The sequence below is a fragment of the Leuciscus leuciscus genome, assembly GCF_965113295.1.
Source record: "Leuciscus leuciscus genome assembly, chromosome: 7".
Classification (NCBI taxonomy): domain Eukaryota; kingdom Metazoa; phylum Chordata; class Actinopteri; order Cypriniformes; family Leuciscidae; genus Leuciscus; species Leuciscus leuciscus.
Window position 1 is genome coordinate 2369531 of NC_138731.1, and position 25779 is coordinate 2395309.

The window sequence follows — 25779 nt, forward strand, 5'->3', positions numbered from 1 at the left end:
TCAGAACGCGCCAGAGAGAAATGCACATTTCATAAGCAGAAAGCAGTCTGTTTTCCTTCATTTTGAATTGTTCTGTTTAAAAGTAGACATTTCAAGCTTTCTATATATTTCTCAGGTCTGTGAGGCAAGTAGCCTTACGCTGAGTTTCGGTTCATTTGGGGCGGCAGTGGCTCAGTGGTTCATGTAGATTGTCTACAAACCGGAAGGTTGGTGGTTCAATCCCCGGTTCCACCTGACCAAGTATCGAGGTGTCCTTGAGCAAGACACCTAACCCCAGCTGCTCCCGACGAGCTGGATCGCCTTGCATGGCTGACACCGCCGTCGGTGTATGAATGAGTGAGTGAATGGGTGAATGTGAGGCAATATTGTAAAGCGCTTTGGTGGCCATTGGGTCTGTGAAAGCGCTATATAAATGCAGTCCATTTACCATTTACCATTCATTTATGAGACAAGAGTCCAGTTCACTCGCCCCCGCCTCCGTGTCATGATTATCTATTTTCTACTATATTTACTTCTTAGGCTATTTAAATCCAGATAAAACATTGATTAAAATTAAGATACAATTAATAAAAAAACGAAATTCACTTTAAAGAAAGGCTTTGTGCTTTCTGTTTGAGGTCTCTGTGAAATTTTTAAAGTCGCTTTCAGAGCAGTCATGTCCGTAATGGAGAACTGACGCCCGTAACATTGTTTTGTTTTTTTCACATAAATGCGACCACGAAAAATAAAATAAAAATAGGCTAATATTTTATGTTCTGTGTAGGCTGATCTTTATTCATCCGGTGGGTATATATCTTTTGGTTTGCACAGTGTAATTTATAGAATTACAAAAAAATATTTTGCCACCTAAAAGTTAAAGATTTTTTGTGTCACGTCACATGTGTATTTCCCTCATATTAAATATAAAACGCATGTGTAGACTGATATTTTTCTAATGTCTTGACTCCTTTCAGACGTTTCAAAATATTGGTATTAAATGCATTTTCTGAGAATTTATATTTCACGTATTGACTGCAAATGTCACGTCCATAACACTGGAATCGCCCAAGTTTAACGAATTTATCCTCAACCAGTTTTTGTGGTGTAGGTCTACGTATTTATGTTAACTTAAATAAATCTAATAGTAATTTAAAGATGTGGTAGCCCTACATCTTACACATCGTGGAAACAAAATAAGAATGGAAACTAAAATATGGTAGTATGCGCCTCAGTCCCAATACTGTAAAACTCGACATAGGCCTACGTTCACAACATGTTAATGCAGCGGTAGAGTTACACTCACAGGACACTGTGCACTTAAGGGGGTCGCACACCGGACGCGCAGCTCAGCGCCGCACCGCGCAGCGCCGCACCGCGCAGCGCCACGTCTTTTAAATTCGAACACATTATTCTCTATGAGAGTACACACACCGGCGGCGACTTTCGGCGCCTGTCCGCGGCGGCTCAGGACCGTGTTCAAAATCCTGCCGCGCCACAGAGCGCCATTTACATAGTTTTATATTAAATTTACATGTGTGTGTCTCAAATCGTAGTTAATGTATACGGACCTCACCCTGTGCTGCAATATACATTTAGTTTTATATTTATTTACAGAAATCAGAAAATTGCTGATGTTATCGGATTTTCAGGTGACAGTGTCCTAGACGTGGCGCGGCGCGGCGCTGAGCTGCGCGTCCGGTGTGCGGCCGCCTTTATTCGCAATCACAAAAGTTCATTATTTGCTCGTGCTTTAAAGCTTTGCCGGGTAAACATTTCATTGGCATTCTGTTCTGACATGATGCACTTTTTCTAAGCGCAAACTGAAGTGCGCGCGCACTGTCAAACAGCGCCAAACTGGATTTTTGTTGGGTCAGACCCATCTGATATCGAAGGGGGGCTGATAACGCGAGATCAACATCGATCTAAATGGAAAAAAATAGCACCAAACAAGCCACTTTGAAATGTTGCTGTTTTCATGAATATAAAAGTTGGGTGACCCTCCCCCTAGACTAAAAAAAATTGGATGACCCTCCCCTCAACAAAGAATAAAAAGACATGACCCTCCCCTATTTTCCTCCGGTGGCCCCTTCCATAAATACCGAACGGTCCCTAATTAAACCATTAAAATGGAATGTAGAAAACTGAAAATGGAAAACACAGAATTTGGGAAAAATAAAATGTTTTTCATTGGGGCACTAAAAATTTGATCATTTATTCTTAAACTGTATGCGTTTCATGATGTCATATTAAAAAACTAAAACTTTTAGAGTCATTTTCATAACTTTCTTTTTTTTTTTTGTAAATTTTTTTCTGAATTCTGAAAATACATGCTTTCTAAATTTTTATTTAACTATTAAGATGGAATTCAGAATTTTTTTAATGGGGACAAAAAAAAAGGAATTTGTGAAAATGACCTCTGATAAGCTCTAAAAAGTTTCTATTTTATTTATTATTTATTATTAGTTTTATTAAAATTTGTACATAAATGTTCATTTTATATTTTAGTTGTTGTTGTTATTCTTTGTTTTATACACTCTGAGCTGTATTACAATGCCTTGTATTTGTCTTGTGTCTTTTGCATTGTACTTTTCTATAATAAAAAAAAAAAATAAAAAAAAATAAATAAAAAAATAGAAGCTCTAAAAGTTATCTGAGGACACCTACGAGCTTGATCTCTCCGTTGCCGACGATGGAGCTGAACTCGCTGAGGTCCTTCATCAGCCCATTCAACACGTCAGCGATGCGCTTCCTCTGCTGTGAGCTCACTTCCTGCATCTGAGCAAGCTCCGCCTCCAGCTCCATCAGGCTGGCCTGTAGAGCAGAGGCAGCAGTGAACACACACACACACGAGCAGAGGCAGCAGTGAACACACACACACACGTCTCTCTCTCTCTCAGTGTGAGTGAGGTGAGAGTCATGCGGTCACCATGTTGTGGCTGAGCTGCTCTGCCAGCTGCTTGTTGTGCAGGCTCTTGTCCTCACACACACACACACACACACACACACACACACACACACACACTCACCATCTTGTGGCTGAGCTGCTCTGCCAGCTGCTTGTTGTGCAGGCTCTTGTCCTCCACCTCCTGGCTCTTCTGGTCGTAGTTGACGGCCAGCTCCTCCAGCGCCTGCAACACCTCCCGCACCTCCGCTTTAGCGCTCTCGCTCTCCGTCTGCAGGCGGCCCAGCTCCGTCTGCACCTTATCAGAGTCGCCACGCGTCGACGCCAGCAGCTGAACACACACACACACACACAACAGCAGACATTAAAGCTGACATATTATGACCCTTTTCACAAGATGTAATATGAATCTATGTTGCCCCAGAATGTGTCTGTGAAATTTCAGCTCAAAATCCCCCCAGATCATTTATTACAGCTTGTCAAATTTGCCCCTTTTTGTGTGTGATCAAAAACACGCCGTTTTTATGTGTCCCTTTAAATGCAAATGAGCTGCAGCTCCGCCTCCGTTCAGAAGAGGGCGGAGTCTTTACACGAGCTTCAGAAACTCCGGCAATAGGAGGATCTTTGTTGACATCTTTGTACGCATGCGCGAGTGGTTGTGTGGCAACAAAACAAACAGTATTGCGGGCAGTAAAGACGCGACGAGCACTTTCAAGAGAGTTAGCGGGCGAAATCCACAATATATAAGCACTTTAACATCTGAAGACCGGAGGAGGTTTGGAGAGAAGCTCAAAATTTGTATTGGTGACAAAATCGAAGTTATTCAAAGCCCATATGAGATCTGGGATGACAAAAAACGTTGGTCCGACTTGCCCGTGTCTTGGCCACCAATCTGCTGGGGAGACATTTATTCTTATTTAATAGAAACCCCTGGACCCTTCACTCATGAAAGATTAAAGGCTTTCAAAAGTCTGGAGGCCTATGATTATTTTGTTTTTTCAAAAAGTTGGGCCGATCTTTTCTGCCAAACAGAAAGCAGTGATCGTGCTAAAAGCAGAGGTTAGAACAGCCTTTTCTTTTGCTTTTAAGTTTTGCGATCCAGAATAGCCCATTTTGATGTGAGGAACATAGTCTGGGTGCTGTGGATCGCGGTTTGGGACACCTGAATCAGAACGCGAAAACATATGACTCGGTTGATTTGACTCAGTTTTATTATTTTTTTTATTCAATCTTCTATAAATACATAGTCACTAAGACTTAGGCCTACCATGAACAAAATGAGCCTCACAAACTCGATCAGTAACGTTAGCTGCAGGAATCCAGGCTTTCTTCGGAGCGTCCAGGTTCAATCGCCTAATTGCACGCAACCATTTCTTTCGTTTTTTCGCGATCCTTTTCGGAGGGAATTCGAAAAAAACTTTTTATCAGGCCCCCAACGAGCCGTACTCGACCACACAGCAAGAGTGAACCATCCTCTTCTCTAAATCCTCCTCCAAACGTGCAAAACAATCAAATTACAGGTATCTAGCGGTGTTTCCTGCCACACGATTCCCATGATGCAACGCGACAAACATAAACAATGACGTCACAAAAGATCCGCCTATAACAGAACAGGCCAATCTCACTCATCCAGAATCCCAGAATAACCAGTAGCGAGTGCAGCCTTACGGAGAGACTCAGGAAGAGCTTCTGAATGTTATTATTGGAGACATTTCTGTAGTTGTTGTGGAGTTACATTGATCATCTCATCATCATGTTTAACTTCTCCACAAGTGTCCACAGTTCCTGAGGTGTTTATAAGACAGCGGTGACATGTTCTGGTCAATAGTGTTCAGTGCTCGTCTGTGCTCAACCACACAACAGTTTCAGGCTTTGCTGGATCTTTATCACTGCATTAGAACTGGTCTCTGTTGTCGCTTGTGGAACCAAATGTCGGCTGGTGTGTGTAAACCTGCAGATTAAGGGCCGGTAATATTATAAATAAGATCCTCTTCATACGTCAGAAGGAGAGCGAATATGATCAGCTTTATTTTTGTCATGCTTGCAGAGAAAGGCGCACCAGAACAAAGTTACTTTTTTCACTTTTCACGTTTTCTGGGTTGGTAGAAGCACCGATTATAGCACTTTAACATGGGAAAAGTCAGATTTTCATGATATGTCCCCTTTAATACCAGCTAGAAACCTCATAACACAGACTAAAATCAGACTGGATGAGCCATGTTTCGGGTCTTTATAAGATAGCGGATCTGCTCTGCATCATGACAGATGATGCTCAATCGGGATCAAATCAATGTATTTTGTGGCTCTTATACGCCTCCTCCAGCAAACAGACAGCATTGTGTTGATTGTTAATCTGTTTCATTTTGGTTTAATGAAGATTTAAAAGACACTTTTCAACTTTTACATTTTTCAAGTATTTGTATCTTCATATTAGGAAACTTTTTACTTCACTACATGTGAAAGCATATTAGGGATTTACCGGTATGAAAATGGCCGATACCAATACCGATAAATCTTTATATTTGAAAGCCGATAACCGATATATATTGGCCGATATATCGAAATCCAAATTTGTATACAATTTTTGAGAGCCTGATTACAAAAACAAAAGTCTCACCATTAAAAGCCACGTCCCAAACACACAATTATAATGATGTTCTCATTATGATTTTATGTAGCCGATATGACTTTCGTCCTGTTTGGTGTGAGCACATGGCTTCTCTTGTGTTTCCTTGTGCCATGTGCTCTCCTGTGGATTGTCTAGCCCCGCCCATCTTGTCACCTGATTATTGGTTCATTTGCCCCACCTGTCCTCCCTCGTTACCCTCTTTTGTTTGCTTCCCTATGTAGTGTTTCCACCCCTGTGCTGGTTCGTTGTCTGTGTTTCCTCATGTTTCTCGCTCCTGCTATGGTCCAGTGGGAATGCCTTGATGCTGGTCTTGTTTTCCCACACAGGGAGTTTTTGTTTGTATTTTGTTTTATTTTTTATTCCTTAATAAATACCCCTTGTTTGTGCACTTGAGTCTTTGCTCCTTTCCTCCAACCCAGACCGTGACCATCTGTGCGGGCTATAGGCTGCTTTACGTCATTACTATATAATGTACAATTATGCAAATCAGTGCCTACTGTATATTCTCTGGTGCCTTAGCAAATGATATAAAACATTTCAAATGATATAAAAATGTTTGCATACATTTAGAAGTCACACATTTTGCCCAGTGTCATGTGAGATTTTATGTTTCGCTGTGTTGTCACCATGGTATATTCTGCTGTTGTTTTAACTTCTATGTTTTTGTTAATTGAATTTAGCGCTTGCTTATTTGCAGTGGGGCGGTCAAGTGAAAATGTGAACTTTGAATATGAATTGAAATAGACACCTGAATGCAAAATGATCCTCCATCTTAAATGCATCAGGGACAAATAAACATCCAGTGCTTGTCTTATTGATTGTTGTTCAACTGTATTTTTCCAGAAATAATGTCAATATAATTTGAATTTCAAAAATATTTAAATGAAAAATTCTAATTTAGTTTCTCAGCCCTGTTGATAGGCCTAATTTGCAGCTCATGCTAATTTAATGTCTGCCTCTACTAATCTTTCGTTTTATTGATCTAATGACACATGGTTCTATTTTTGGAGCGATCACTAAATGATCTGGGAGCATTGCAACAGTGTGCTGACTTATCTCGCATGTTTAGCATCTGAATTTAAACCTTTTAAATTGAAGCCTTTCACTATTTTGGAGTATTTAATATATTAACATGATCCAGATGTGACCTCTGACCTCATCCTGATCCAGTATCTGCTCCTTCAGCTTCTCCGCCAGCTGACACTGGAGATTGATCTCATCATCCTAGGAAACACAGTGTAGGAAACAAGGGTAAAAAAACACTGACAGCAATACAAACCTGTTTATCTTGTTATGCATATGTAGTCAAACCAAACATCATCCAGACACCAGATATCATCTATGATATGTTTTCACTAGTGCCAGGACAATATAGTTAATTTATGTAAGCAAAATAACATATTAATCCCAAATATCCTTCATTCAGTGACTACCAGTAACATTTATAAACATTTGGGAGTAAAAATGATTGGGACACTTTGAGCTGATCATGTTTTGCTGAAGTGTGTTTTCTTTAATTGCTAATGCTCTTTTTACACACAGACTGAACAAAATGAAGCATTGCTTGGTGATTGGTTGAGCTAAACTGGTATTATCTAAATGTGTAGTTAAATTTAACAGCTGACAGATATTCAACATAATTCATGTGTGAGACAGTCTAACAGAAGGACGGACAAAACCAGTCAAATTCCAGTCGAGTTCTTCTCTGAGATAATGTGAGAAATGTTGAAGGAGTCTGAGTAAAGTGTGGTTTGACTGTACACACTGTGATCTGATGTAGATCTGATAGATGGTGCAGTGACTGTTGATCATGTGACTGACCTTATCGTCCAGCTGGCGGTAGAGTTTGCGGATCTCTTCCTCATATTTCTGCCGCTCTTCCTCCGAGATGCGCACCACAATAGAGGAGGAATCTGAGTCCCGGTCCCGCTCCCGCTGGCGCTCCGATGAGGACCTCTCGTTATCCAGAGACGTGTCCTCACTGACCTCCAGCTTCACCACATCAGCATCCGTCTGCTCCGTCTCCGGCACGTTCTCTCCTGCGGGAAACACACACATCAGGCTAGTGTAGGTGTTTCAGCAGGGACTTTCAGTTGATATTTCAGCAAGAATAACAGGAAGGGATAGTTTGTAATTACATCAGATACATAACATTAAATCAAATATATATATATTAAAACAAATTAGGGCTGGGCAACGATTAACTGCATCCAAAATAAAAGTTTGTGTTTACATAATATATATGTGTGTGTAGTGTGTATAATTATGTGGTATATATAAACACACACACATGCATGTATATATTTAAGAAAAATGTGTTATTAATATATAAAATATTTATATTTATGTATAATATAAATTATGTATAAATATATATACAGTATATACATGCAAATATTTCTTAAATATATAAATGCATGTGTGTGTGTTTATATATACCACATAATTATACACACTACACACACACATATATTATGTAAACACAAACTTTTATTTAGATTAATCGCGATTTTTTTTAACCTATTTTAATATTACCTATTACCAGATGTTTTATTGATGAGTAAAGTGGCACACTTGATGTGGGTTTGTGAATCTGTCTGGTGTCCCATTTGTCACTTTATCAAACTTTTAAGTTAATATTTTAAGTAGGCTTGAGAGGATTTGTCAATTATAGACTCATCTAGCTCTAATCTCTCTTTTATATAAAACATTAGTTGTATCCTTCCAACTATACTCACTTCTGCAGAGAAATGCTATCAGTGAGTCTTTAGACCCTGAAACTGCCTCATCAGATCAGAGTTAAACACTTGCTTCTATCATGCGATTGTGGCTCTATTACTGGCCTTTAGAGCAGCCTTTTGGACTTTATAGGACCCTTTAAATGCCTGTTTAACTGAAACTGGCCCCTGAGAGCACTGTAAGGCTGAATCCAGCTCCTGAGAGCAGTGTAAGACTCACCGCTGCGCCAGCGCCTCAGCTCCAGCTCCAGCCTCTGGATGGTGTCCCTCAGGCTCTTGCTCTTCTCCTTCTCCTTCTCATACTTCCTCTTCCACTGCTCCGCCGTCAGCTCCAGGTTAATGGAGGCCGCGTTCTTGATGGTCTTAGCACTGCACACACACACACACAGAAATCAGAACTGCATTGCACTTCCTCTTCTTCTCCGCCACAATGTTCTGCAATTAATTGAAGCTAAAACCTGCCATTGATTTCCACTGACAGTGTGTTCAACACTCACGACGTAACCAGAAACAATAAACGCTTGATAAAACAATAAGCGCTGTCACACGGGGGCTCTAGGGTCAGAGGACATTTAGCCACGACTGGGTCCGTTTTTATTTAAAGGAATTCATTAATTAAACGATTTCCAGTGATCTAAGGGAATAAAGAAAAACAAAGGTCTTCTTGTTTGTGACGTAATCAATTTAGACTATTTGCAAAAAAATATTTAAAATATGCACATATTATCTCTAATATGTCGAAAATGCAAAGCGCTCCTTGTCTTGTCACATTCAGTTATGAATTACGTGAATCATGTAAATGATGGCATTTTTCAATTTATTAAAAATGGTGAAAATTGAATGAGTATGTTGCATAATTTTTGCAGATTATTACTGTCGGTCAGTTAACATTTCAGTCGTAAAACAGTTGTCAACTCATAAATGTTTAGCCACTTTTTCACCGTTAAAACTAAAGCGTTACTGGTAATTGGCACTCGTCTTTTGTGAACGGCAAGCCCTGCTTTTCTTTGATATGATTGGCCATCACAAGTTTGCAAAGATCATGTCCCTTTAGCCCAACCCTGAATATGACTGAGATAAGTAAAAAAAATAAAATAATAATAATTTAACTCAATATATAGGGTATGATGTTTACCTAACAGCCTACTACAGAAATTGAAAAAACAAATCAAATATAAAAATAAAGCACTGCATAGTCACTGTATGATTTAAATATACATTGATTTTTTTTTACTGCAGTTATACAAAAGCAGAGAGTGATTATCTCTTTGGGTCCTATTTTAACGATCTGAAACGCAAGTATGAAGCGCAAAGCGCAAGTAACTTTGTGGGCGGGTCTCGGGTGCTGTTGCTATTTTCCCGGCGGGATAAATGACTCTTGCGCCCGGCGCAAATCTAAAAGGGGTTGGTCTGAAGTAGCTTCATTATTCATACTGTAGGTGTGGTTTGGGCGTAACGTGAAATAAACCAATCAGAGCGACATCTCACATTCCCTTTAAGAGCAGGCGCGCTTGTTCCATGGCAGATTGCTATTATAACGGCGGATTTTCCAGGAGCGGTTCACAGCCGAGGAGACCGACGTTCTCGTCAGGGACATTGGGGATGGAGAAACCCACCCAAATTAACTTCGGTTAAACAGGTGTATGATAATTTGGGTAAATGTGTAAGCTAGATGTATGCTTTTATAATAAATTGTCTATCTATCTATCTATCTATCTATCTATCTATCTATCTATCTATCTATCTATCTATCGTAATAATGTATGATTTGCAAAAATGAAAACTGCTGTTTCTGTGTAGATGAGAGAATCAAAGTGTATGCGCGTTGTGCACACGCTATATTAGTTATGGCCAAGCATGCGCCCTTAAAATAGCATATGAATAACATGCGCAACGCGTCACTGACTTTAAACAATTTTTTCCTGGTTAGTGGCGCAATTGTTTTCTAAACCTGCAAAATAGCATGAGGGAACGTTTGCGCCGGAACACGCCTCCTCTTTGCGCTGAACCGCCCCCGGGAGCGCAAGTGTATTTCTTAGTTAACCGACGTGCTTCTGTGGAGGGAAAAGTCTGCTTTGCGCGGGTGCAAAATAGGAATGATACATGCGTCGGTGTACAAAGTCAATTGCGCTGGGTGCAAGATAGGGCCCTTTGTCTTTAGTTGTTTGATGAACATTAATGACAGACAGCAGCAGGTTTATTAGGCTACTGTCACTTTAAGAGCTAATGCACAGATACACTACACTGACACGAAGCAGACTGCATTATGTGACAGTCACGTCACATGCTTCGGCTGATCTGGATGTTTTAAAGTCCACATGAAATCAAAATTGACCTTATTTACTTTGTTAGCGCATATTACTAGTCTTGTGGTGAACAATTAATCCGTGCAAGTTAATACACAGAAAAAAATTGTTTGCCGTGGTAATCTTTAATCAAAATCGGAAAAGTTACTTCCGGTCTGGAATGGCGTTCCTTCTCTGATGACGTCAGTTTGACGGCTTGGGTTGAAAACGCTAAACCTCTCCTCAAACCGTCAGTCTGCTGTGAGCAGAGATGGAGAGGAGGAGCGCTGAAGTCAAACCCTCAGTTCAATATTCCCTTTCACTGGGAAATACGTCACAACACTGGAGAAGAGTCGATTGCAACTTCCGGTTCACCCGGACTTTAAGGAAGAATAAAAGCGCACTGCAGTCGAGGAGAGTAAAACAGTGCAGCTCAATACTGGTTTGATCTAAATCATCGTGTTTCAATAAGCGTTGGAAACTGAAACTGAAACCAGAGTTCAGTGATTGCACAACCCTTCAGTCTGTAACTGAACTCATACAGTAAAGATTCCTGCTTTATCTAGATGTGATGTTTGTGCACATGAATTTGTTCCCTGGTTTAGGGACTTGTGGCCACATTGTACTAAAACAAGGGAACGAATTATTACAACGAGGGAACACATGCTTAACTGTGTGTATTGTGCTCTGCGTGTGTGTGTGATGTGTTACCGCTGTCCGAACATCAGCGTGGACTTGGTCTCGGCGTCGTTGTAGCTGGAGGGAGAGCAGCAGATGAACATGGTGGTGCGACAGTTCCCTCCCAGAGAGTCCTGCAGGATCCTCGTCATCTTACTGTCCCGGTACGGCACATGAGTCTTCTGCTCACACACAGGAGAGACGTGCAGTGTGAGTGTGTGTGAGTGTGTGTGTGTGTGTGTGTGTGTGTGTGTGTGTGTGTGTGTGTGTGGTCTTACTGTCCCGGTACGGCACATGAGTCTTCTGCTCACACACAGGAGAGATGTGCAGTGAGAGTGTGTGTTTGTGTGTGTGTGTGTGTGTGTGTGTGTGTGTGTGTGTGTGTGTGTGTGTGTGTGTGTGTGTGTGTGTGTGTGTGTGTGTGTGTGTGTGTGTGCGTGTGAGTGCACTTACAGTTCCCTCAGCGAGGGCAGAGATGACGTTTCCCAGAGAAGACAGGGATTTATTGATGTTCTTGGCCTCGTCCAGAACGGCTCCGGCCGCACCAGTCTTGCTGACCTGTGGAGATACACAAGCTCAACCCGTCTGATGTCACACTCAGTTCTGACGCATCGGTACAGGGCTCATTATGCAGATCAACTAATCAAAATATACTGTTTGATATTGCAAACTGGTCTTTGTTCCCATAAGCCCTATTCTGACAGGACTAGTGTGACATGGAGAGGTGGGTAAAGTAATTATTACCAGAACTTCTCAGTGATTTTAGTCCCGTCCGAATGTGCATCTCAGTAACGTTAATCATTACGGACAGTAAAGATTACAGCGACTTATCTTCAGTAAAAAGGTCTGGAAAAGTTACCTCAGGTGATACTAGTCCCGTGCGAATAGACCCGCTGTAAATATACGTAAATATTCCGTCACTTCCTGTTTAAAAGGAGTTTTCCACAAATGTTTCTAGTATGGAGGCGCTTGAAGAAGCGTTCAGTTCGTTATAGTTGCTGGGACGAGTCTGTGGCAAAACCAAAGAAGATCGACAGCACTCGTTAGAGGCACGAAACATCTTTTAGCGCTAGAGGCCTATTACCAACACAATCCAATATGAAGTTAATTAATAAATAGTTCAACCGGACATAACTGTTTTATATATAAATATAGGTTATATGTGTTTGCGCACGTGATATCAGTAAGCAACGTAATACACACATGACGGCAGGAGTGACGGCGGTGTGTAAATCGAGTTACTCTCCCACTTCTGCTAGTTTTACTGAGATATCTTATCCAGACGAATTGGCCATTATTATTACAGACGTCCTGTGGTCAAATTACATTACTCCCATTGACCCTTGTAAAGCTAATCCCATCTGAATAGGGCTTTATAATCCTATAAACAAACACACTGGTTTATAGTGCAAATAGTGTTACTGTTTACTGCACTTTGTCATTCTAGATTATTTCTGTTTTCTTCTGCGTCACAAAATAAGGTGGATAACTGTCTCTCGCCAGTGGAACACAAAAGATCTTTTTTATTAGGGCTGTTGCGGTGAAGGAATTGCCCTTGCGGTAAGTGTGGCTCAATTGCGCCACATGCGGTATTATCGCCATTTATTTATTTGGATTTATTTGTTGCTATATAAATAAGTGTTACGATGTGGTCAGCATGCACAAAAACAAGGACATATTCAGTAACCAATGTAACCAAAACTAAACAGCGTTGAAACAGGAAGTAAAAAGAAGAGAATGTCAAAATAAGGGTCCACATAACAGAACATAAAGCTGACAATAAGCTTGTTAGGCTATTTTTATATGTATAACAGTTAGTTCCGATCCTCGAATCTGACTGGATGAGAGGCTTTCTGCTGATATTTCACCAGTATCATCATCTTCATCTCAGCACATAGACAGAGTTAAACTGTTACGCCACTAGGTGGCGGCACCGGACTGTCTTTGAGTGAGTCATTAAACCGGAGTCGGGCGGGTTCCTTAACCTGTATACTTAATTTGCATGCTTTGTTCTACCTCAATGTAAATCCCTCCCCCTAAATGTGTATAAAAGTGCAAGGCAACTGTCTTGAGTCAGACTTGGTGATGATGAACAGACCTGATGAACTACAGACATGGAAGAATAAATCTCTTCTGCTTATAAAATCCATGGTTTTTGCTTCGATGAAGGAATAAAAGTTTCCAACAATTGTTAAAGGGTAACTCTCACCAAAATGCAACCTAGGCTCTTTTTGTGAATCTACCCGAGGCCTACCTTTCGTTTAAAAGCATAATTAGGATGGAAACGCCACTTTTAAGTTTGCCCGTATTTTCGTTTTAGGTTAAATGCCTTGTGAATGGGAGTGAATGGGGCACTACTATGACAGCATCGAAAATTGCTATTTTTAAAACACTAAGAAGGCTCGACACAACATGAAGCTGTGCTGGAAGTGTCACCAGGGGCTCTACACATGAACTCCAGCATTGAGAACAGTGTTTGTGTACACAGAGTTTACTAAAAAGAAAGATTTTGAACAACTCACTGTCTCTGTGTCCACTGGCATTATGACAGACATAAATAGTCGATCTCCGAATGCGAATGAACTGACTCTGAATTTTAGTATTGCTTCTTATATGAGGATCCTTTTTCAAATACAAGGTCAATATTGATTTTCACTAACGAGAAAACAACAAATTATCCGTGAATTTATATGGAACTGAGCTTTAGGAGCTTTCCATCTTTACTCTCCTACGGAGATCGACTATTTTTGACTGACAAAATGCCGGCGGACAGAAACACATTGAGTTTTTCAAAATCGTTCTCTTTAGTAAACTCTGTGTACACAAACACTGTTCTCAATGCTGGAGTTCATGTGTAAAGCCTCTGGTGACACTTCCAGCACAGTTTCATGTTGTGTCGAGCCTTCTTAGTGTTTTAAAAATAGTGATTTTTGATGCTATCATAGTAGTGCCCCATTCACTCCCATTCACAAGGCATTTAACATAAAACGAAAATACGGTAAAACTTAAAAGTGGTGTTTCCTTTCTAATTATGCTTTTACATGAAAGTTTGCTTCGGGTAGATTAACAAAAAGACCCTAGGGTGCATTTTGGCGAGACTTACATTACATTCACTTAGAGCTACATACATTCATCAATTAACCATTCAACAGAGGAGTAAAGTCCAGGGGTCAGGAAGTAAAAGTCCTGCCATATGTTTATTCCAGCCATGAACTCAACCAGCTATTAGTTCGTTAGTTCTATCTCCTGGCTGAAAAACTGTGCTAATTAGCAAAACCAGGTGATTGGAACAAAATACTGAGGAGGACTTTTACTTTCTGATGTTTCTGGAAGTTACACCTCTGTCATTCAATAGAGATGGCATTGATTCAATGCATTGACCAGCGCTGACGCCATTCATGGTAAATATCCCTAAACGTTAAAAGGATGATACGACAAATATTTCGCTATTTTTGATCCATGTAATTAAAGTCAATGGGGTCCAATGTTGCGTGTAACCCCAACACTATTCCACTAAAGAAAGTAGTCCAAAGGCGTGTAGTAAAAATAGTTCAGACCTTCTCGCTGCCGGCCAGATCCACCAGGTAGAGTTTCCCGCAGAGCTTCTGCTCCGTCTCCACGTGCTCCTGCTTGATGTTGATCAGGAAGATGCTGTGACTGCGAGAGCTGTGCTCGTTCATGTCTGCCCACACAACAACACCGCGTTTACTCTTCACTCTCCTCATATCATGTGTTTCTACAGCTACGGTCAGTGAGATTATAAGGAGTGTGAGCACTCACTGGTGACGGCCACGTGCCGGTTGGACTTGCCCTCGTCGATGACGTCCATGACCTCTTCCGGACTGGAGACGAAGCGCTCAGTGCAGCCCTGATAACACACACTTCATTAGCGCGAACGCAACCCTGATAACACACACTTCATTAGCACTGGTAGAAAGCTTAAAGGAGGAGTTCACCTCAGAATGAACATTTCCTGATAATTTACTCCTTTACCACACATCAACCAAGATGTTCATGTTCGTCTTTCTTCAGTGGAAAAGAAATGAAGGTTTTTGAGGAAAACACTCCAGGATGTTTCTCCATATAGTGACTTCAATGGGGTCCAACGGGTCGAAGGTCCAGATGTGAGTTTCAGTGCAGCTTCAAAGTCTCGACACGATCTCGATAAGAGTCTCATCTAGACAAACCAGCGGACATTTTATAACAAAATAAACATTTATGTACTTTTAACCACTAATGCTTGTCTTGCTCTAGCTGTGATGCGCCTCACGTTACGTAATCAGGTTGAAAGGTCACGTGTGTTCTGGTTCAGAAATGTAGAGTAGAGCGAAAAATCTAATTTCTCCTCCAACTTCAAAATCGTCCGACATCGTTGTTTGACCTTTTATTTATTAGAATTTTTTTACTTAGTAAACACTAAGGCTTTGTAAACACTGGGTCGGTTCTTACGCCTACGTCACGCTTGACCTTTCAACTTGATTACGTAACGTGTGTCGCATCACAGAGCTAATGCAAGACGAGCATTTGTGGTTAAAAGTATATAAATGTTTATTTCTTTATAAAATGTCGGCTGGTTTGTCTAGATAAGACTCTTATTCCTCGGCTGGATCGTGTCGAGACTTTGAAGCTGCACTGAAACTCACATCTGGACCTTCGACCCGTTGGACTCCATTGAAGTCACTATATGGAGAAACATCCTGGAGTGTTTTCCCTTAAAATCCTTAATTTCTTTTCCACTGAAGAAAGAAAGACATGAACATCTTGGATGATGTGTGGGTAAAGGAGTAAATGATCAGGAAATGTTGATTCTGAGGTGAACTCCTCCTTTAATCTCACTCTCACTGAATATGCTGATCGTTCACCTTCACGTAAGGAACTCGGTTCTTGTCCTCGTGCACAGACAGGTTGGTCTTCGTGACTGAAGAGGAAAGAAACACAATGAGGAGTATTGTAGGGAATTCGTTACGCTGCACTATTTCTGTTTCCTACAAACCGTCCAGGAGATCCCGGATCTTCTCCATGTAGATCTCGAAGTAGGACACCTGAGGAGAGCAAACACTGCTTTTGAGAGCACTGGTCGAGCATAACGAGCATTCATTTCTCTTGCAGGAATAACATTTATATGCTTTTGAATCCTAAATGTTTCCAAACTCTTTGGTCAAAAACTCGTAACTGAGTGTGTGTGTGTGTGTGTGTGTGTGTGTGTGTGTGTGTGTGTGTGTGTGTGTGTGTGTGTGTGTGTGTGTGTGTTAGTGAATCATGTCCGAGTATAACAAAAGTGGAAATTAAACTAGGCTGATGTCTAGGTTTATAAACTCGTGACTTTGAGTAACAATGTGAAGCAAACACGAAAACAGAGTTTGCTTCTACCTAGTAACAGCAGGGTTTGCATATGAACAACCAATCAAATTGTAGGGAAATTATGTATCATCATGTCTGCTTTGCCATGCTCCTATTCTATAAAAGCTGTAGTATTTTTGCTGGTGGGATTCTCCCTGAAATTGGTCTGAGATCCTCCAGCCGTGAGAAAGCATATTCGAAAGGCATTGTCTGGAGTCTGTCTAGTTATTGCAGTGCAGCAGGGTTAGTGGGACACTACACACCTTATACCCAAGTGATAGTGTTCACAAAGGAACGAGACGTGGTTCGACTCAGTGAGAGACTTGTAGGTGGGGTTAGATGTGCTCAGGGAACTATAATTCTTAGGCCTTTTACGTGGTCAGAATAGCGTTCAGTCAACCCGAGCCGTCAGAGGTGAAGTCAGCTGAGTATAATGTTTAAAAGTGTCGACTGTAGGTAAACTCAAGTCAGGTGTTCAGGGGGAAATCTAGTACCTTGATGTGGAACTCCAGGTTCTCGTCCATGGAGAAGATGTGGTTGAAGATGTCCTCTGCGATGCGGGGGATGATGCCCATCTGCTGCGGGTCGTGCAGGTTCCCCTGAAATAAACATGTCATTAGTAAAACTCATCCTGGTCTGATCCGAGCGGTGGTGCAGTGCTTCTGAACCAGTCAGGTCCAGTCAGCTTAATTTATATAGCGCTTTATACAATACAGATTGATTCAAAGCGGCTTTACAGAGATAACAGGAAAATAATGATTAAATGATGCAAACTGAGTTTAGTTCTGCAGCTCTAACAGGAAGCAGTGTCACTGTTCAGCTGAAGTCAGTTCTGTTGTAAAGATCAAACTCTTCAAGGGTCTTTTATTGTCATTCCATACACATTTTTACATGAAGGAACGAAGCGAAGCACTAAGGTCCCGGTCAAAACACAGGATAAAAGCATTAACCAATAAAACATTAGAAACTAGAGTGCATGTCTACGCAGCTTCCTCAATAAAGGGCATAATAGCAATAAAAAAACTAAAATAAACAATGCAAGGATAAAAACTGTGCAATAATAAGAAATAAATTAGGACATAAATAGTCAAATATTGTAAATAATACTGTTATGTTTTTTATTTTTTTATTCTATATTATCTATGTTATTGAACACAGAGTAGAAGAGCAAGAATTTGTCAGTCATTTATTTAGTATAATAAAAGTAATTGATTTAGTTGTTCGTCTATAAAGCCGTTCGGTTTAATCAGTGATGTCATCGTCCGGCTCGGTTCAGATCAATAAACAGAGCAATGGCTCGCATGATTGTTAAGACAGCAAAATAAATCGATATGCATGTATTATTATGCATTGTGTATTATTTATTAGATACACCAGGAAAAAAGTATTTTATCGTTGTCAATTCGTGGTAGAATGTTGGTAAATTACACAGACAGACGTGTTTAATCGGTCTAATGATGTGTTTTAATGTTATGCTGATTTTTTATTTTTTTTTACAATGTTGTGCTGCTCATTTTGGCCAGGTCACTTCTGTTTTTTATCTTTTAATAATGTGAAATATGATACACCGGTGTTTTATGATACACCAGATGAGAAGTTTATCTATGTATCATCTTTTTACTCTTTTAATTCCTTTTATAACTATTTTAATTTTCCTTGTTTTTATTTTGTGATTTTTTTAATTTATTTTTTTATTCATTTCTGTGTAAATCTATATGAATTATCATAGTGTATCAAATGTGCTATATAAATAAACTTGCTTTGCCTTAATCTCAGAAAGCTGTAAGTGGTTAAATAAAGGGCAAATAAAAATAAAAATAAAAATGTTCCAGCAGAAAGAGACTGAGCCGGACGACACTAAACACAATGACGGCTGACCAATGACACAGACCACAACTGTAGATTTTAGTAGTGATGTTTAACGTATGTTATGCTAAATATTTTTACTTTTGACTGGTTTTGCTATTTTTATAATGTAAAAATGTTTTTAACTTTACAATAAGGTTCATTAGTTAACATTGGTTAATGTGTTAACTAACATGAACATTACATTTGTTATAGTATTTATTAATATTTGTTAACGTTAGTTAATATAAATCCAGCTGTTGATTGTTTCTTCATGTTAGTTCACAGTGCATTAACTAATGTTAACAAATACAACCTTTGATTTTAATAATGTATAAGTAAATGTTGAAATTGATATTAACTAAGATTAATAAATGCTGTAGAAGTATTGTGCATTCTTAGTTCATGTTAACTAATGTTAAATAATTAACCTTATGGTAAAGTGTTCCCTAAAAAACTAATGCAAAATGAACTCTTGATAATGTTGCTGGAAGTAAAACTGTGTAATAATGTAACCAGTGTAACCCACTGTACCTCCATGGTATGAGTCTTCCCAGAAGAGGTTTGTCCATAGGCGAAGATGGTGCCGTTGTAACCTCCCAGCACATCTACACACACACACACACACACACATCCAGTATAAGCCTGGCGAACGCTATCCTCCCAGCTCATATGTAATGAGTTCAGCTATAGTCATGAAACACACTCCACACACACTGACCTTTGACGATCTGCTTGGCACATGTGTTGTACACCTGCTCCTGAGTGGTGTTAGTGGGAAACACACGGTCAAACGCGTACGACTTTCCCTGCGGACACATAAAACACACAGAGGAAACGGGAACGTCATTGTTTGGACTCAGATATTGATTATTAGACCATCAATCACGTCACAGAGATATAGACGGAGGAATAGACTGTCTCAGTTCAGCTTTATACACTATAAGCCTTCACAGAACTGCTAATCACATTCAGATACTTTCACTACATATATATATATATATATATACATTTATTACAGCTTAGTAAAAAAAATAAAACCCTCCCCCTCCCCAATAACTATTACATTATCATCATCAGCCACTCCCTGCATTCATTCAAACTATCTCTCTCTCTCTCACACACACACACACACACACACACACACACACACACACACACAGATATATATATACACACAGACAGAACTATATTTCTTTTGTATTTAGCTAGACTCAGATTAGGCCTCGAGCCTCTATATGTGCTGACGTCATACTGACACAGTCGCGCGCATCATCATCATCATCATTCGTATCATCATGTAATGTCTATATTAGTGTTGAATGTGCGGTTAATGTGGATAAAGGAGATGGTTACCGCGATGATGACCGTGTCGTCCCCTTGGAAGCTGGGCAGGAACTTGTCTCCGCGCAGGATCTCCGCCTGGTTCAGAGGCCTGAAGCGACACAGCACTTTAATATTACACTCAGCTAACGTTACGGCGTCCGTCATGATCACACGGTATCAGCGAGTTTATATAAGAACAGCAGAAGACGACGAGGAACGGGCTGAGCTCGAGCTAATGGCGTCAGGCGAGGAACAGAAGAAGATGCTGGTGTCTGCTTGTAGATCTGCTCAGGGTTATCTGTGTGTTATCTGTGTGTGTTGTCCTGCTGGAGTCAGTCGCAGTGATGCTGGGATGGCGAGTCTTCTCTTCAGGGTTATCTGTGTGTTGTGTTCGCAGTGATGATGGGATGGCGAGGATGCTGCTGTTGTCATGAGGATGCGGAGCAGGGCGTGGCTGAGGACCACTCGCGCAGGGGGCGGGGCTAACTGCCTACGTCATCCTCCTGCTTATTTCACTAGACTCATATCTCTAATGAATATACCGTTTTTTGATTAATTGATCAATTTGTACACGCTGGCATGTGTCTTTTATTATTTATTTTTATGTATTAATATGTAAATTATGTATACTGTATATTACTAATGTTCGTTGGATTTATTTTTTATTTTTTAAACGGCTTATTTTCACTTATATGCACTCGTGTCAGACGTCATTATTCAGATGTTAATCATAAATAACGATGATCTCTGCTCTGCTGAAGTGAACCCGCGGTCACGTGGTGCCTGTTACTTTCCTCTGCGCTGCTCGGGACGGGCCAATCACAGCCGGTTACTGGATTATTCTGTCATTATATAGTCAGATTTTGTGACAGAGCAGTTTTCTAACAACGTGTGCCACGGTGTTTACTGTAACAGTGAAAGGTCTCTCATCTAAAGTACTGCTGTACTGTAATTATACTGTATGTGTGAGTAAAACCCTGTAGACCAACTTCCCTCATGATCATTCCTGCAGAAGAACATGCTCAACTATAGTGCTCTGTATTTCATCAGGAATAAATGACTTTTGACCCTGTCCTCTTCATTTTTATTTTCCTCTCTTCTTCCTCTTTCTCTCCCATGGGATTCATTTTCCAAAGCACATAATTCCCCATGGCCCTTATCCTGAGACTCTGATTGGTGTGTCATCAGTTTTGTTACTTACAGTTTTTATTTAATTCACTTTGGTACTATTTTCACAAGTAAGGTATTTTACAAAACTCTTAGTACTAATATCACAACAGATCATCAAAGTGCACTTTATTCAAACATTTCAGCACATTTTAAGTTGTGTTAGTAAATACACAAAATCACAAAGTATTATTTTCACAACAAAAAATAGTTGTTTCATCTATATAACCATTTTATTCACAAAAATTGCCTTTCATAAGGCCATCACTATCAAACTTTTGATTTTCAAAAGTACAAAACTATTCTTTTTATAGGGTGTTAGTGTAAGGGGAGAGAATAGTTCACAGTATTAAAACCTTTACGCCTATGGAGAGAGTGAGAGAGAGAGAGAGAGAGAGAGAGAGAGAGAGAGAGAGAGAGAGAGTGTGTGTGTGTGTGTGTGTGTGTGTGTGTGTGTGTGTGTGTGTGTGTGTGTGTGTGTGTGTGTGTGTGTGTGTGTGTGTGTGTGTGTGTGTGTGTGTGTGTGTGTGGTCCCTATTTTGTCTAGGGTTGAAGGGACAAGTAACAGAATTAAAATGGTGTGATGTGTGGCGGCTGCAAAGTTCAATTCCCAACCCCAATGCCGTAACAATGACCAAAAACAAATCAATAGCAAAACACGTTCTTTATTTAACAAATGTGGGAGGATTTCAAGGCTTCGGGAGGGGGCAAGGCCAAGACAACAAACATAAACCCTCTAACTATTTGGGAAAAACTAAGCTACAAAAAAGAAAACAAAACAAAAGTACAATAATAATACACTAACTCCCTAACTAGCTTAAACAAGAGAAAAACAAGATATAAAAGGAAATGGCACCCACCTCTCTACTAATCCCTTCCCACTGAATAAACAATATACTGTATACTTATTAGGTAATGGACAATAAAAGTATATACAAACAAACAGTAACTTACAAAACAAAAAGGATTTCTTGTCCACAAGAGTGTTAACACAATAAAACACAAAAAAAAGAAAAAAAAGAAACGCACACACACACACATACATACAAACACGCACACACACGCACATACATACAAACACGCACACAAACACGCACACACACACACACACACACACACACACACACGCTCAAGCTGCCATACTAGACAGCTTGAGATACACCCTTGAGACACAAATCCCCCAAGCCTTTTTAATAACCAAATGTTTCTTATGTTACCTTTCTTAAGCCAGGCAGCTACACACTTAGCTTCCTCTCTCAGTGTAAGTTCCAGAGAACCTAGCCTACAATGCAGATCCAGGAAGCAGGACGAGCACAGACTCACCAGGCTGAGAAGTACATGCCACACTCTTACAATCATATTGCACTTTCATTTTAGTCTGAGAGTTAGCAAGATGAACTTTAGCAGTCTCACAAGCTTTGTGAAGTCGTTCATGAAAGGAACTGATTTAGTCAAGGATAGACATAGGCGAAGAACTCTGTGAAAGCAACTGCTCACTGATTAACTTAATGGGACCTCTTTCTGCCTCGCTGCCTGTTGTGAGTGTGTCTGCTTCGGTGCTGTAAGCTCCGTCTTAGCCTCGTATTTCCTTGTTTTGAACCATCATTTACTACAATTTCTAGTTGTTTATACTACTACTAAATACAGCTTACCCAACATCTCAGATTAACCTGACATCGCTAGCTTACGTTACTACTAGCACAACACGCTAGTAATTCGCTAGCCTGTTAACGCGCCACCCGTGCGCTCAGCTATTTTTATTTATTTATTTTCTCTCGCGCGCTCGCGCCTTTGAGTTCATAAAAGCTCAGGTGAGTAAGAAACACTCAACAAACACGGTGAGTAATGTCTTGTCCTGTTATTATCATGCGTCGCGTCTGAACGCGTTGTTGTTTTTGGAGCTCTATCGATTTGATTTATAATTCTTGATTTTTCTCTTTAAACTCGCTTACAACGAACATTTTCTACTTTTCCTCACTGAGAAGCACTACTGCTCAAACCTCATTGTTACAACGCGGACTGTTGAGCAGACGCGTCTCAAGCCTATTAGTGATCTAACGCTGCATACTCTTAAAGGTTACGTCCGTGGATCACGGCTGAACGCGTCTTCTCCACACTCACTTACAAACAAACATTCTACACCCCTATCACAAAAAAAAAAAAAAAAAAAAAAAAAAACGGATTATATCCAAGACTTCAGTCATAAATTAGTATTAATATTGATAGCATCACCGGTAGCTTCGTTGCTAACTCACTGTCCATCTGTTAAAATGGCGAATATATCAGATGTAAGTAGTCTACCTTTTGGTGTAAAATTTTTTTTGTGATATATGGGAGGTTTTGTGAAATTGACCTGTTTCCATTGAGCGCATTTTCAATTCGCAATTTCTATTTGCAATTTGAAGGGTAATGGAAAACGCGGCTAGTGACAAAGAACAGCATATTGTAGAGAATGACAGTAACAGCACGACATAGACTCTACAACATCCTTTTTACTGTATGTGTGTTATAAACGTGTGCTCTTTAAAAAGTAATAACATACTGTTTGTTTGAACCGCGAGAGGCGTCAAACCTCACACTACTCCTACATCTACGCCACACATCGTCAAGTGTTTCTCTGGTGGCACAAGTCGACTTGCGTAGGCCTTCTGCTGGAAGCTAGTTATTTTAGTCGATAAAGTTTTAAATATGGATATTTTTACACTAACACATCGCTTCACTTCAGAAGGCTTTTATTAACACAACAGAGCCTGTGGAGCACTTTTATGATGGATAGATGCACTTTTATGATGGATAGATGCACTTTTATGATGGATAGATGCACTTTTATGATGGACAGATGCACTTTATGATGAATAGATGCACTTTTATGATGGATAGATGCACTTTTTGTCACGGTTCATGAATTCACTGTCTCTTTCTCGTCTCGTGTTATTGTTGTGGTGTGTGTGTGTGTGTGTGTGTGTGTGTGGGCGTGGTCACTGATCACTACCGCTGATCTGCGATGACAGCTGCATCTCATCAGCGGCATCAGCTGCAGCTGATCAACGTGCCTAGTTAAGTTCACAGTTTCATCTTGTCTTTGTCAGATCGTTGTAGAGTATTCCTGTGTTCATTCCCGTTCCTGTTTCTGTCTGACATCAGTGTGTTCCTTTTTGGATTGTTCTTTGTGTTCTCCGTTCTCCGTCTGGATTTCTCACCTTGCACGTCACGGACATCCTTCAGCCTCACCATCATCATCACCCGTGCTGCCCATCGAGGTCCCTGCGCCACTCGTCTGCCTCCGTGTTTGTTTGTGTATGTTTACATCTGACTATTCTGTTAAACTTCCAATAAAGAGTTTTACTTGCATTATTGCATCCTCCTGTTTGAGTCGTTACAGAACGATCTGACCACCTGATGGATGCAGCAAGTGGACCTACAATCACTATGGATGAATTCATCACCAGAAGCATTACAAGAATGGATGCTCAGGAAGAGAGTCTCACCAACACGGGTCGGGCGGTGCAGGCTTTAGTGGCGCAGGTGTCCGAGCTCACCCAACAACTACAACATCTGAGAGCTCCCACTGCGCCACCCACACCGCCAGTTCCACCCACACCACCTGAACCCCTCTTTCAGTCAGAACCTCGCCTGCCTGTTCCTGAGGGTGTATTCACACCAGGAAAGTCCGATAGTTCACTTGCTTTGGTCCGGACCAAATACAATGTTGATTTTTGTTTTTGTTTGGTACGGTTCGCTTTCACACTGCTCTTTTTGCAAGTGAACCAAAATTTGTAAACAAAACCACACGTGTGCTAAGGTCGTCCATTCATTGGACAGGAATATATATATTTTTTTTTTATCAACCTGCCAGTTGTCCTGATCGGGAATAGTGGTGTTATTCTTACTTATCTAAGGCTTTCTTATTGATATGTATTTATTGTATTGTTGTAGTGTATTTATTGTTTTCTCTTAACCATCAACCTAGAGACTGCAGATGAAAATTAGCCTGTATGGCTAAATATGGCACATTTACATTTTGGACTTTGTCCTCATGTTGATTAATGTGCGCTGTCCCTTTTAAATAAAGAAATAAAAAATAAAAATAATTCTCAAGCAGGGAAAAGCAGGAAGTGCAAAAATAGGCTCAGCATGGAGATATTTCGTAATGCAATATTTTTTCTTTTACTGATTTGGTGTTATTCTCCACAAACGCAATATGAAGAAACTATTGAGCATCATATGTTACAATGTCATCTATACGATGTTGTAATTAGGATTTTTGAGAAGACGACGATGTGCTGCAAGACGGTTCTGGCGGAGAGAACATGCTTTTAAACCATTTAAGCGCGATAAGACAAAAGAGAACGCTCTGTCTGTGAATGTCCTGATGCACACACGACGCGCAGAGAGACGCGCAACAGTATCGCGTGCACAGACAGCGCACCAGAATTCTCTTTCTCTTTCGCGCTTGAACGAACAATAACACACACCATTATGCCAAAATGTATCCTCATAAGAGCAGTCAAATAAAAAGGCGCAGTTTTCTGCAATTGGGTCGGTTCATGTTCACATCGTAAACGAACCGTACCAGAGTTCGTTTTGGAACCGTTCACACCTGCCCAAAAGATCCGCACCAAGGGGGGAAACGAACTAGAGTTCGATTCAATCGAACCAAACAAGGCAGGTGTGAATACACCCTGAGTCTTATTCAGGAGAGCCTAGATACTGCAGAGCCTTCTTAACCCGATGTTCCATGCATTTCTCGTTACAACCGAGAAACTTCAACAACGAACGATCGAAAGTGGCATTTGTTCTTACACTACTGACTGGAAGAGCGGCGTTATGGGGAACGGCGGTGTGGGAGAACCAGGATCCATGCTGTACCTCGTTCCAGGCACTCTCCGA

General features: G+C 40.4%; 1 protein-coding gene across 1 annotated transcript in view; it reads right to left on the minus strand.

Moving 5' to 3' along the window:
• Positions 1-20266, minus strand: part of kif5aa (kinesin family member 5A, a) — a 33539-nt gene extending 13273 nt beyond the window's left edge. Inside the window, exons 1-15 of the mRNA XM_082175123.1 lie at positions 19753-20266; positions 19118-19205; positions 18931-19004; positions 17046-17150; positions 16205-16253; positions 16074-16129; positions 14992-15079; positions 14769-14893; positions 11665-11769; positions 11245-11393; positions 8469-8617; positions 7332-7549; positions 6666-6734; positions 3006-3212; positions 2644-2790 (exon numbers count right to left, since the gene is read on the minus strand). Of these exons, the coding sequence (XP_082031249.1) occupies positions 2644-2790; positions 3006-3212; positions 6666-6734; positions 7332-7549; positions 8469-8617; positions 11245-11393; positions 11665-11769; positions 14769-14893; positions 14992-15079; positions 16074-16129; positions 16205-16253; positions 17046-17150; positions 18931-19004; positions 19118-19205; positions 19753-19887 (1764 nt within the window). The 5' untranslated portion in view covers positions 19888-20266. The remainder of the gene's footprint in view (positions 1-2643; positions 2791-3005; positions 3213-6665; positions 6735-7331; positions 7550-8468; positions 8618-11244; positions 11394-11664; positions 11770-14768; positions 14894-14991; positions 15080-16073; positions 16130-16204; positions 16254-17045; positions 17151-18930; positions 19005-19117; positions 19206-19752) is intronic.
• Positions 20267-25779: the final 5513 nt, after the last annotated feature.